The sequence below is a fragment of the Heloderma suspectum genome, chromosome 2, assembly GCF_057233095.1.
Source record: "Heloderma suspectum isolate Gila_16-S chromosome 2, 16-S_ref, whole genome shotgun sequence".
Classification (NCBI taxonomy): domain Eukaryota; kingdom Metazoa; phylum Chordata; class Lepidosauria; order Squamata; family Helodermatidae; genus Heloderma; species Heloderma suspectum.
Window position 1 is genome coordinate 32,831,669 of NC_139459.1, and position 14,181 is coordinate 32,845,849.

Sequence of the window (14,181 nt, forward strand, 5' to 3'; positions counted from 1 at the left end):
TTTGCCAAGGGATTGTTTCCTGTAATAGGATGTAACTCAGTAAACGTTGTGATAGATTAGTGCCTGTTTTAAGCTAACCAGAAATTAGTCACTGTTGTCAGGAAACTCTATACATCCACCCTGTCTAGTGCAACGAGCTGCAATTAGGAAGTCTTTGTACAGTTGTACATTGTACTTTGGAAAGATCAGATGATAATCAATTAGCAAGTCTGGATAGGAGGAGGGTTGCTTTCAACCAAGAAATGCCATGCAGTAAAGGCTTTACCTCTTGCTCACTTCTTTAAAGATGAATGAAAGTTTACAGTTCTGGAGATTTTCTTCTTTTACAGGATGGCCCTCCATTAGGGAACAGGAGATGTTTGATTAACCGAAGTCCATACAGTCCTGGAATTTAATTACTGTGATAGGCCTTTGAAGGTGGGTTGGAGACATGGACTAAAAGATGTAGCAAACTATTTTTTCCTTTATCATTTAGTTATATATTTCTCTATGTATTTCTGTACAGATAAAGAAACTCTGTGCACACCATTCTGGGCCTCGATCCTGCAGTGGAGTTATGTGCATAGAAACCACATGTCTATGGAGTTCACTGCTGGATTGGAAACATGTGTGCAGTTAGGATGCAGCTGTGTATCCGAATGCGCACCTGCATTTTGGGGTAGCCAACATGACTCTTTGTAATATACTGCGAAGACAGAGTGAATTTTCATCTGTATCTCTATGTGAATGACAATGTGCCAGTGACTGTGAAGGGTAGACTATAGCTAGCAAATACTATAGCTATTCATTTTATTTTACAATGTGCTTGAATTATTTTTCATTTTCCTTATTGTGCATTTCCTTAGCAAATCTATACTTGATTCAAATTCAAAACTGGATAGTTCTCAATACCCATTATAAAAGACACTAGCTTGGTTCATATGCAATACCAAATGATGGTTTGCCATTATGTGTATGAGCCTCAAAATTCAGGCTTTCTCCTCCCATTGTGTGCCATGATTTCTTAACTTATTTTCAAGTTTTCAGCACAACATCATTTGCAATCTTGTTTAATGGTCTACTGTGACCAATTTTTCAAAACATTTCAAAGAAAAAAATCCTTCCATCCATTTTCAATAGCCTCCCCATTGGATAGAGGCTTAATTCTGACTGAAGCCATGACTCCATCTAGTCAAGTTTTCTTGAGAAAAAATACTTTGTGCAGCCTGAGGATTTGGATAGGATCCTTAAAGAGATAAGATCTACCAGATGTATTTGCATATTTATGCTTTTTAATGTGTCCAGCATCAAGGATTGGTATGGTCAGGCACCTGCCAAGGGCCCACACTACAGCAGAGCCCCACTGACAAAAGCCCCCTGGACCTGTTCCTCCTCTTCCCTGTTGTTCACCCTCCTCTTTCTCTGGCCCAGACAACGGTGGTGGTGAGAAGGAGAAACAGTAGCTGCTACTGCCTGTTTGTTCACTGGCTCTCTGCTGGTCCAGCAAGCAAGTGGTAGCAATGATGAAAAAGAGGATGAGGAGCAATAGTGGCTGCTGACAATGGTGGTGAGATGGTAAACTCACTGAATTAGGGGGCCCATTGAGGGTGTCTTACCCAAGGGCCCTCAAAAACTTGAAGCCGGCACTGAATGTATTGTACACCACCCAAAAGACCTGGATTATTGGGCAAAGTGCACTAAAATCAGCCAACCAACCAACATGCCCTTGACTGATCCGGGCTGATCAAAGGAGCCCGAAAGGGTCTGGCAGTTTGGGTGCCTGAAGTATTTAATGTCTCACTATGTGAAGCTTTTTTTCCAATTTGTGCTGAAAACAGCTGTGCTAAGGCTACTGTCTTGGGATACCACTGCTCTAACTAAATGACTGGTCAGTCTCCAATTCTTGGGGAAGGTACTAGTACATGCAGTAGTCTCACAAGTCCCACAGCTCTGGGATGGAATGGATTATCTGAATTCTTTTCAATCTGGATTTTAGCCTCTTCTGGAATGGAAATGGCCTTGGTCTCCCTGGTGGACAATCTATACCAGGAGCGGATGTGTGTGTGTGTGTGTGTGTGTGTGGAGGAATTTCTCTTCATTCTGCTGATCTTTTCAGCAGTTTTTGATATCATCAGCTATGGTATCCTTCTGAGCCACCTGTGGGGGATGGACATTGGAGGCACAGTGTTGCTGATTATTCCTAGAGGGAAGGTTTCAAAAACTGTTAATATAGCTAGTTGGCTCCATGGCCACTGACGTTTGGGACCTCAAAAAGCCTGCCTTGTCCCCCATGTTATTCAACATCTCTATAAAACAACTAGGAGACATCGAGTTTTGCAATGCAGTCTAGCCAGTATGTGGAGGACACCCAGCTCTATCCCTTTCTCCTCTGCTTAATCCACTGTAGCTGTGAAAATCCTGCATCAGTGCCTGTAGTCCGTGAAGGACTGGATGTGAGCTAACAGGTCCATCTGGTTAGAGGTGTTCAACCTGTTTTGGATGGGTTTTATTCCTCCTGAAGGAACAGGTGTGCCGTTTAGTAGTACTCCAGGACCCAGAGCAACTTTTCTCTCAGAACTTTTCTGCTCTTAGGCAGAAAAGTTATGCAAAAACACATTTTGAAGAGCATATCGCTAACAACATCAAGGCCAACAATAAAGACTTCTTTAAATATATCAAAAGCAGAAAACCAGCTAGGGAGGCAGTTGGACCATTGGATGACAACTGAGTTAAAGGAGTACTGAAGGACAAGGAGATTTCAGAGAAGGTGAATGAATTCTTTTCATCTGCCTTCACTGCAGAAGATATAGGACAGATACCTGAGCCTGAACTAATGTTTTCAGGAAGGGAGTCTGAGGAACTGAGACAAATAGTGGTGACAAAAGATAAAGTTCTCAACCTTACTGATAAACTGAAAGCAAATAAATCACCGGGCCCAGATGGTATCCTTCCTAGAGTTTTCAAAGAACTCAAATATGAAATTGCTGATCTTCTAAACAAAATATGCAACATGTCCCTAAGATCAGCCTCTATACCAGAGGACTGGAAGATGGCCAATGTAACACCAATTTTAAAAAAGGGATCCGGGGGGATCCAGGAAATTACAGGCCAGTTAGCTTAACTTCTGTTCTGAGTAAATTGGTTGAAAGCATTATTAAAAATAAAATTAGTAAGCATATAGAAGGACAAGCCCTGATGAAAAAGAATCAACATGGCTTCCTCAAAGTAAGTCCTGTGTCAATAAACATGTAGACAGGGGTGCTCCGGTAGACACTGTTTACTTGGACTTCCAAAAGGCTTTTGACAAATTTCCTCACCAAAGATTCTTGAGCAAACTTAGCAGTCATGGAATAACAGGACTGGTCCTCTTATGGATCAGTAACTGGTTATGTTACAGAAAGCAGAGAGTAGGAATAAATGGTAAATTCTCCCAATGGAGGGAAGTAAATAGTGGGGTCCCACAGGGATCTGTAGTAGGACCAATGCTTTTCAAACTGTTCATAAATGTTCTGGAATTAGGAGTGAGCAGTGAAGTGGCCAAGTTTGCAGATGACACCAACTTATTTAGGGTGGTTAAAACATAAAGGGATTGTGCAGAGTTCCAAAAGGATCTCTCCAAACTGGGAGAATGGGGATCTAAATGGCAAATGCAGTTCAATGTAAGCAAGTGTAAAGTGATGCATGCTGGGGCAAAAAATCCCAACTTCAAGTATAGCCTGATGGGATCTGAGGCGCTAGCAGTGACTGACCAGGAAAGAGATCTTGGGGTTGTGGTGGACAGCTCAATGGAGATGTCAACCCAGTGTGCGGCCACTGTAAAAAAAGGCAAACTCCATGTTAGGCATAATTAGAAAAGGAATTGAGAATAAAACTGCCAATATCATACTGCTCCTATATAAATCTATGGTGTGGCCACACTTGGAACACTGTGCACAGTTCTGGTCACCACACCTAAAAAAAGATATTGTAGAGCTGGAAAAAGTGCAGAAAAGGGCAACTAAAATGATCAAGGGGCTGGAGCATCTCCCCTATGACAGAAGGTTACAACAGCTGGGATTGTTTAGCTTGGAAAAAAGGAGGGCAAGGGGATACATGATAGAGGTGTACAAAATTATGCATGGTGTGGGGAATGTGGATAGGGTGACATTTTTCTCCCTCTCTCAAAATACTAGAACCCGGGGTCATCCTATGAAGCTGATTGGTGGGAGATTCAGGACATATAAAAGGAAGGACTTCCTCACACAGCACAAGTATGGAATTCGCTACCACAGGATGTAGCGATGGCCACCAATTTGGATGACTTTAAAAGCGGGTTGGACAAATACATGGAGGAGAAGGCTATTGATGGGTACTAGTCCTGATGGCTATGTGCTGCCTCCAGAACCAGAGGCAGTGAACCTATGTACACTGGTTGCTGGGGAACATGAGTGGGAGGGTGCTGTTGCGTTCTTGCCCTGCTTGTGGGTTCCCGGTTGACAGCTGGTTGGCCACTGTGTGAAGAGAATGCTTGACTACATGGACCCTTGGTCTGAACCAGCATGGCTCTTCTTATGTTCTTAAGTGACAGGTGTAGCTGGATTACCTTTGCCAAACTTAATACTATATGCCAACATCAGTCTTTTCTGAATAAGGATGCTCTGGCCACAGGTACACACACCCCCTTGTCACTTCAAGATTAATTTACTTTAATGCACATAATGTGAGGCTGGACTTAAAAAATCATCTGGAAGCTTCAGTTGGTACAGAATAGGAACTTAGGAAGCTGCCTTATACTGAGTCAGACCATTGGTCCATCTAGACCAGTTCTGTTGATACAGACAGGCAGTGGCATTTTCCCTGCCCCACCTGAAGAAGTCGGGGATCAAATCTGGGACCTTCTGCATGCAAAGCATGTGCTCTGCCCACTGAGCTACTGCTGCAGTAGCAAGATTTCTGACATGAGCTCTATCTTTTTACCATGTAAAACAAATATTATATCAGCTGCATTGGCTCATATACAGTTCAAGATGCTGGTTATCACATTCTGAGAGCCAAACAGTGTGGGATGAGAATATCTAAAAGACTGTCTGTCTCCTTCCACACACTACCTACATGCTGCAGTCATCAGGACTGTGTGATATGTAAATAGGGCTATTGGTGCAAGTTAAAGTGGAGGAATTCGTTTATTATTTATTACATTTCTAATCCGCCCAATAACTAATGTTCTCTGGGTGGATTTCAAACAGTTAAAGGCTAATATGCCAAAGAATAGTTAAAAATGTAAAATGCAATACAAATAATTAAAAGAATAAAATACAATATAATGGTGATTGTTACAGATGTGCATAAATAGCCTCTCAAAATTCTCAGCCCTCTTCCTGAGCAGGGAACAGGAAGGGCTCACCATTGGCAGGGGGTGTAGCACAGCTTCTTACTTTTTCCATAAGGGTTTTTGTTTTTGTGTGTGCTGTCACTGCAAGTGGGAACAGCATCAACTATGCTGGAAGGCTGGCCCCCATTTTGCATCCACCGCAATGCAAGTGTGATGGGGCCAGTGTTGTGTCCAGCTCCAGGATACAGATGGAGCTACTGCTATGTCATAATCTGTCCTCCACCATCCTGAAAGTTTTATTCCCCCACGAAAGTATTTTTCTGCCTCATTTTCATAGTGTTTTATAATGTATTTTTGTGATGTATTTGTGCTTACCGAATCACGGCAAGGCAACCAAGGGTTATGTGTGTGTGTTTTCTTACTGTTACACACCTCTCCATTGCTCTGCAGCCTCCCAGGCTGCCTGAACTTCTTGATCTGAAAAATCCCTATGGCAGGAATTTCCACATGACATCTTTCCCTGGGCTTTAATTGGAGTGTAGGAACCCTAGGAGGCTACAGGCTGCCAGACAGATGATGGCACGATGAAAGACAGGACACTCATGCACACACACTCCTAGCCACCTCCTACGTAAGGTAAGCTCAAGCAACCTGAATTTTTTTCTGAAATTTTCTTCACCAGTGAATTTCTTTTCAAAAGCAATTTATTTTCTATCAAATTGAATGACAATTGTCGAAAAAACTGTGGGAGAAATTTTCGGCATAGCACTAGTGATTATATTGTAACCGTATTATATTGAATGGTGTGGAGGGCCTGCTAATCGCTCTTCCTGTGTTTTTGGTCAAGAATCACTTTCCTCTGCTGCTTTTCTCTATGTAGGGGAAAAACAGGCGTGTGTGTTTGTGTGTGAGTGTGTGTGTGTGTGTGTGTGTGAGAGAGAGAGAGAGAGAGATCTTGAACAGAAGTAAAGATGAGAGGAATCAATTGGCAGCTCCTCTATCCTGCTTAAACCCAGACTCTCAAGGCTGCTTTTGGTTAAGAACATACCAGAAAACTCAGGTGAAAGATAGATGTGGCTACATGTTATGTCTAGTGTGAGCAGTGACGGGATACAGGTGCAATTGGCACACAGCAGGAAATGGCATGGAATAATTGCAGTACTTATCTGAAAGCACTCTATACTCATAAAAATAGGGCCTATTTCTGACCTGCTGATAAGATTGCTGTTCTGCCAAATTCTAAATCAACACTGTTCGAGTTACACATATTTCCACTAATAAATGCAAGGGGATATGCCTATATACATATCTCAAGTGTTTTAACTATCAGGAACTAAATGGGAACTATTCTGATAAAGCCAAAAAAGACTTAAGGCACAATCCTGCGCATGTTTAGACAGAAGAAATCCTACAACTCCCAGCATTCCCCAGCCAGCATGGACTTTTTTCTGTTTAAACATGCATAGGACTTGGCCCTTAAAGACTCTGTCAAAGTCCTGGATGACTTCTGGAATGGGGAAATAGTGCAAGCGTTTGACATGATATCTCCTGAGTACCCTCTCCCACTGTCCAGAGCCAAAGAAGCTCCCTGGTTTTCCACAGAGCTGGGCGTGGGACCAATGAATCAAGGAGAACGGCTAGAAGGACAACTCAGAAAATGTTTTGAAGGCCTAATCCATGGCAGTGATGGTGGCAAATAATTACTCTTCTCCACTGCCATTCATCTGCATAGGATCATCCAATGGTGGGTTATCTGTATTTTATTATTGTTAGCTGCCTTGAGCACTATTTTTAGTTGAAAAGTAGGATATAAAATAAATAAATAAAGACTAACGAATGTATCACAACTTAGGTTTCCATGGACTGCAGGGCATTTCATCAGATGCATGATGTCTTATCCTCAGCTGGCAGATAGACATACACACACACACGTGTGTGTGTGTGTGTGTGTGCACACGTGCGTGCATTTTCCTGGACCCTACTGCAGCCTCTCCCAACCTGGGTTGAATTACAACTTCCAGCTGGCTGGCTGGGGGATGCTGGGAATTGCAGTCAACACATCTGGAGGGCACAAGGTTGGGGGAAATTGCCCTACTGTAACTAAGCCAAAGTATGTGTATCTGAAATTCTTCCCTTGTTTACCCCACCTCCATTTCCTTCTACTTTATCTATTATTTCACTTGTGTCTATTTTTAGATTGTAATCCCCCTGGGGTAGTGATGTGTTAAAGCCGTCCTTTTCAAGTGCTATGTAAATAGAGGATGCTATATAAATACATGCATACCTACATACATACATGTACACATACAGAGAGAGAGAGAGAGAGAGAGAGAGAGGGAAGGAGAGGGAGACAGAGGGAGAGAGAGTGGGAGGGAGGGAGTGAGAGAGGGGGAGAGAGAAGGGGGTACAATGAAAATTATAAACAGTGGAGCTATAAGGCCATGGTATCCAACTGGTACCAGAGAGACCAACATTGCTATGCAGAGCCCGAAAGTATACAAGGTAAAAAGAGACTGAGCTATTCATAAACACAGTCACAGATGATAATGCAGTCATGCTAGCTATGCTATGCTAATTTAACAATTGTAGTGGGAAAGAAATTCAGAGGAAGTCTGAATTTAATATTCTGAGAAAATAGCCCCTGTCAGGCATTACACATGTTATGGGGGGGGCATATAATGACCAGGACTTTACCACTGGTCATGCCTACAGCATGGCTGGACTACCCCCATCCCCAAGATCCACTCATAGAGTGTGGATGTCTGAAGAGGGACCCCTATTACTGTGAGTGACTGCTAGAGCCTGGCACAATGTCCTGGGAGACTGAAACACTCCTACTTACTGTTGCCATATTTATGTCAGATGTCTTTATCATCACTTATAACAGGGGTGGAAACTTATGGTCCTCCAGATGTTCTGGTCTACCGCTCCCATTAGCCCTAGTTAGCATAGCCAGGTGGGAGTTGTAGCTCTCCAGATATTTTGGCCTACAAGTTCCCCACCCCTGATTTATAAGATCTGATGGCCTTATCAACATTATTGTTGAATTAATTTCATTGGCCTCAAATTAATATTCATCCTTCATTTACACATATATATAAAGTAAACCAGGAAATCCTAATTTTGCAACAAAGCAAAGATACATTTATACAACAAATTAAGTTTGCCAGTTATTCCAACATGAATGTTGGAAAACTACAAATGATTGCAATAAGTTATCAGTGATGTGAAATCTACAATGGAACGAATCTGTCTTGGGTAAACCGACATAGCCAACTCACTAATGCCAAAAAATAATTTAAAAGATTCATAGAAGTGGAGAGAGAAGGAAATACAGTGGTCTTCTTACACAGTTCCCATTCATTTCAATGGGTTCCAGTGCAGGAGATTATGCTCCAATTAATACAGTGTTTCACAATGAAGGCTAGTCTAGCATGAGTCAAAAATTAAAACACACAATAATTATTCAATTTATTACTGAAATTGGGCTTAGTAGATAGTGCGGGGGGTGGGGGGAGATTGTCAATTATAATGTTCCATTCCCTTGGTCAGAAGCTATTAAAATGTCTTGACACAAATAGCTAAGAAACTTGATGGGAAATGGAGATCCTATCTCTCTAAGCTTTAATAAAAATGAAAGTACTCAAAGATGAAAAGGCTATTTCAATACAAAATGATACTATGCTAAATAGCTCTTTGTGCTAGGGATGGCGGAGAATTCCGCCACGGACCTTGGTGAGGCAGAATTCCAGTGCATTCAGCCCCCCGAAGTCCGTGGTGGAACGAAGCCCCCCCCAACCCACGAAAGGCGCTCAAAACGGAGCACTTACCTGCTGCCGTCCGCGCTGACTTGCGAATGGCAGCCGCCTTGCGGCTGCCATTCACTTCCTGATCATAGCCGTCATAGGCTACGTAAATATTTTAAGGATGTACGTACGAAAGTCACTTACCTTTTCACGGATTGATTTGTGGGGGGGGAGCTGCTTTGTCCCTCCCCCTGGAATCCTCGACGGGGGGGAGGCGATCTGGTCCTCCCCCCTGGAATCCTGCCCGGCCGGCTCCGCTCGATGGCGGCTCCGCAGAGCAGCTGGCCAGGGCCGTCCGCAGCCAGAGTTCCAGCCGCGGACTGGCTGCTGCAGACGCAAATGGCGGCCGCCATAGCGGCCGCCATTTGTGTCAAGCTAGGCTGCCGTGATAGGCTACGTAAATACTTATGTAGCCTATCACGGCAAACAGCAGATGCAAATGGCGGCCGCGGCAGCTGGTCAAAAGGCCAGCCGCTGCCACCGCCGCTGCCGGAACATCCGCCCCAGGTAAGCTTCATCCCGGGGGGAATCCGCAGGGGGGGAGGCCGTTCCGCCACGGATTTTGGGGGCTGAATGCCATTGCATTCGGCCTCACTGAAATCCGTGGCGGAATTCTCCGCCATCCCTAAAATACTTACGTAGCCTATCATGGCTAATGCAGGGACGCCTTTTGTGTCTCTGCGGAGGCCGTGATAGCCTACATAAGTATTTACATAGCCTATCACGGCAAGCAAAAACAAACAAACAACGCGTACGCAAATGGCGGCGGCTACGGCAGCCGCCATTTGCGTTCCCTATTTTTCACCGTTTTATCCTACGTAAATATTTATGTAGGCTATTACGGCAAAAAAAAAGGGGAATGCAAATAGAGTAGTGGGCGCTATTTGCGTTCCCCTTTCCCTCCCGCCATAATAGCCTACGTAAGTATTTACGTAAGATAAAATGGCAAAAAAAAGGGAACGCAAATGACGGCCACCATAGCCGCTGCCATTTGTGTACGCTGGTTGTTGTTTTTTTGGCCTACCGTGATAGGCTACGTAAATACTTACGTAGCCTATCACGGCAGCCTAGCTGGACGCAAATGGCGGCTGCTACGGCGGCCGCCATTTGCGTCCGCAGCAGCCTGTTCGCAGCCGGAACTCCAGCTGCAGACGGCCCTGGCCGGCTGCTCTGTGGAGCCGCCATGGAGCGGAGAAGGCCGGGCAGGATTCCGGGGGGGAGGACCGGATCGCCTCCCCCCTGTCGAAGATTCCGGGGGGAGGGACGGAGTGCCTCTCCCCCCACCGTGAATCACATCCGCGAAAAGGTAAGTGACTTTCGTACATCCCTACTTTGTGCACCTTGTCACATTACAGTATATAAAACATTTATTTGTCATTAATCACAACTATTATCAAACCAAAAGAGACATTATTTCAATACTGCTGTTCTCAGAAGAGGGAACTGGGAAGTTTCAGTGGGAGATCGTACTATATAAAGGAAATACCCAAGTGGCCAATGCGGCATATTTTCCCACTGCTCCTGGGAACTGCCAGATTGACTGTCCTGGCTGCCATGCTTCCTTAGGAGACTGCATATGCACCTGAATGTCCAATATTAAATATAGCTGTTGCATATACAGAAGGACAGAGGTGCCAAAGGAGGTTCCTCCATACTTCTTTACATGGAGTAGACATGCACTCTGTGACTGCATATGAACAGTATCATAATGAAACATACAGGCTTGGTTTAGGGTACAGGTGAACAACCTGTAGCCCTCCAAGGCCTTAACTGTGCCCCAGTACAGGGCTAACCTTCTCTCCACTCCTCCCTCAGCAATCTTGATATGGATTGCTCTTTTCCCACTGCTGCGATCAGCAAGGTAAGAGTGATCTGTATCAGGATCAGTGGAGGAGGGGGTGAAGAGAGGGTTCTCCAGGATCGCTGGACTATGTGTGTGCCCCCCAAGCCTATATCATATATGGCCCTTGGGACAAAAAGGTTGTGCACCTCTGTTTTAGGGATAAATTCACACATGCATGTTCATCTATTAATGACTGCAGCATCAAGTAATGGCTTCAACTTATGAATGAACCATCTCAGATGGAACACCGCAAACAGTATTTTCATATCTGTCTCTATCACCTCAAAACACAATGGGCTGGACCCAGACTTAGTCATGCTTTGACTAGATCCACTGAAACCAGTTGGACTTAAGTTAGTGATGACTAAATTTTCCCATTAATTTAAATGGATCTGTGCTAAGCATAGCAAGAGTCTGGATCTAACTTAATGCTTTAAATGGTGATGGTTTCACTTTCAGCTGTGGGCCAGCAATAATGAAAAATCAAGTGATGTACATGCATGTGTGAACTGACCAGTAGCTATAACAATATGGGATGAATGTTGGAGCCAGGTGTCAGGTATAAGGACATAGGCCTGGTCTGTCTGGCAGGTTAAAAATGACTGCTGTAGAAAGCTTTTGGATGAGAAGTATTTCTGTTATTGTATCCTGCTGCCTTGTTCTCTAGAAGAAAAAGGAAACATGTGTAGCAGATGTTCTATGTTGTCTTCATAGCCTTTCTGAATCCAAACTTGTTTAGCTACTCCGCATTCATTCTCCCCATATATATTACATCATGCATTTCCTTTGTACTCACCTCCAAAGTAGGAGCCATCTGTCAACTTCATCTCTTTACTGGATTTAGTGATAACACCAGCAACCCCATGTTGAATGAAATACATCTTTTTCCCCACAGCCCCTTCTCGGATAATGTAATCTCCAGGCTGGAACACCTCAAACCGCAGCTTGCTCAGCATGGCCGTTACAAAATTTGGGTCAGCGTTTGCGAAGAGAGGCATTGTGGCAACGAGCTTGCGGCAGTTAAAGTTGACAATCTCCTGAAATCGGAAGAAGATTACTGGAGTCATCACAAAGGCATGTTCAGGTGGAAGGAAATTAAATAGAAAAGCCTTGAGGTACAGAATCATAGAGGATGACCAAGAATCTAGCCCAGGGATGGATGAATCTATCTTTCTTGCTTTCTATAATCTTCACATTTTTTTAAGGACAGGTTTGTTCCATCCCATTTCTATATCAGTTTGTGAATGTTTAAAAAAATGTCCGCATGAAAGATTGTACACATTTTCATAAGCATTTTTGTATGCACACAAATTCATATGCATTTTCCCTAATATATTTATTTATTATTTATTTATTACATTTCTATACCACCCAATAGCCAAAGCTCTTTTGGCAGTTTACAAAGATTACAAACATGAAAAAATACAGTATTCAGAGATTAAAGCCATTTATATGAGAAACATGAACAGACAAGAGAACATATATCTAAAACAACTTCAAACAAGCAATCTCAAGCAAACAACCATAATCATAAGGCAATCCAGGGTCGATTAAACGTTATCATAAGCTGCCAAATGCCTGGGAGAAGAGAAAGGTTGAAAGATAAGCCAAAGATAAGGCCAAAAAGATAACAATGCTGGTGCCAGGCAGGCCTCATCGGGAAGATCATTCCATAATTGGGGGCCACACCGAGAAGGCCCTTTTCCTTGTTGCTTAAAAATGCATAATATATGCATTTTTGCAAGCAGTCTTCCCTAATGTATATGTCTTTTTCATGCAAATGTCCCCGATGTACACATTTCTGTATGCATTGTTTGATTAGAGAACTGCATCGCACAATTCAGATAAATGTCAGTATTGAAGACTTAGCATGTTTTGTTCCATGTATTACTTCAGGAAGTGCAAATATGGTTAGTTCGTATTAAAATACAAACCATACTCATTTATCCTCCGTCACTAGTTTGGCTACTTAACGGCACAAAGCTATACACACTCTGGTGCCTAGCCTTCAAAATAACGGCCATACTGTAGTGTGTGTCAGCAGTGTTTAGAAATCAGCACAGCAAGATTTATGATCCCAACTTAGATGTTATCCCCAGGCCCTCCCCAGGATATAGACATGGTGCTGAGGACCTTTCAAGCAATTTTGCCATAATATCCTTGGTTTGTAGAGCTTGTTACTGTTACTGAAAGAGAGTGGGGAACTGCTCTCCTCTCATACGTAACAGCAAAAAAAGACAAGAATATTTGGAGAAGTTCTCCGTGGTCCTGGCAGGTGTTTAGTCAAAACAGGTATCATGTCCTAATTGCTTGGAGACCACAAATATACCATCTGTGGAAACACACTAATTAGTGATAGGCATAGCTTGCTTAGTAGTAAACAATGCCATTCTTCCAAAGCGATTAAAAAATGAATGCAGTGCTAAAATAGTGTCAATCCTAAGCAAACTTACTCGAGAGATAACCCTATTGAGCTCAATGAAACTAACCTCTGAGTGTGTAGGATTGCACTAAAAAGTAAGTGGGGTGTGTGTGTGTGTGTGTGTGTGTGTGTACATAGCAGCGGTACTCCCCTAGCTAGAAAGCTTTTCCCCCAGCAATATTTTTCAACAACTCCTGAAACTAGCTCTAGTCTAGTGAAACAAAACAAAACAGATCAAGAGCCCCCCCCCCCCGCCACCCCCCCCAGCACTTCTCTTTTGACTTTGGTTTTACCTGCAAAGCTCCTCTGTGCACTAGCTTTGGCCAATGTGGAGAAAGCAGATAGTATTCAAGGGCTCTGTGCTAGCATGAAAAATGCAGGAAGATTGTGCATCTATTTTAAAAAGTGAGAAGGGAGAAACAGAAGGAGTGGAGCCAGTGAGATATAAAAAATACAGGAGTCCCCACAAGACATCAAACCGGTGGCTCTCAAACTATTTACCTTTACGGAATTCTACTCACACTGATTTTTCTGCTGCCTCTGAACATTTTGTCCTGGAAAGGAAGCCTCCAGTGAGCTGCAAAGGATCCTGGGACATGTTCGTGGTACACACTCCATTCATGCTGGGCACTGGTTTTTTGCCTCAGATGAACTCAGAGTGAGACCTAAGAGACTGAAAGGGGATAGCTACACATCGTAGGGGAAAGATTGCTAATGGTGGGGAAGCTGTCTTTCAGTGAGACATTTTGCACTTACTGATCTTCTCAATGCAGGAGCCTCCTGAAAAGCTTACAAGGAATCCCAGCATTGTCCCAAACAC

General features: G+C 43.4%; 1 protein-coding gene across 1 annotated transcript in view; it reads right to left on the reverse strand.

Annotated features, from left to right (window-relative positions):
* The window catches only part of HCN1 (hyperpolarization activated cyclic nucleotide gated potassium channel 1), a 309,640-nt gene that overhangs the window by 37,653 nt on the left and 257,806 nt on the right, over nt 1–14,181 (reverse strand). The window contains exon 6 of the mRNA XM_084832057.1: nt 11,736–11,976. Coding sequence (XP_084688183.1) covers nt 11,736–11,976 — 241 coding nt within the window. The remainder of the gene's footprint in view (nt 1–11,735; nt 11,977–14,181) is intronic.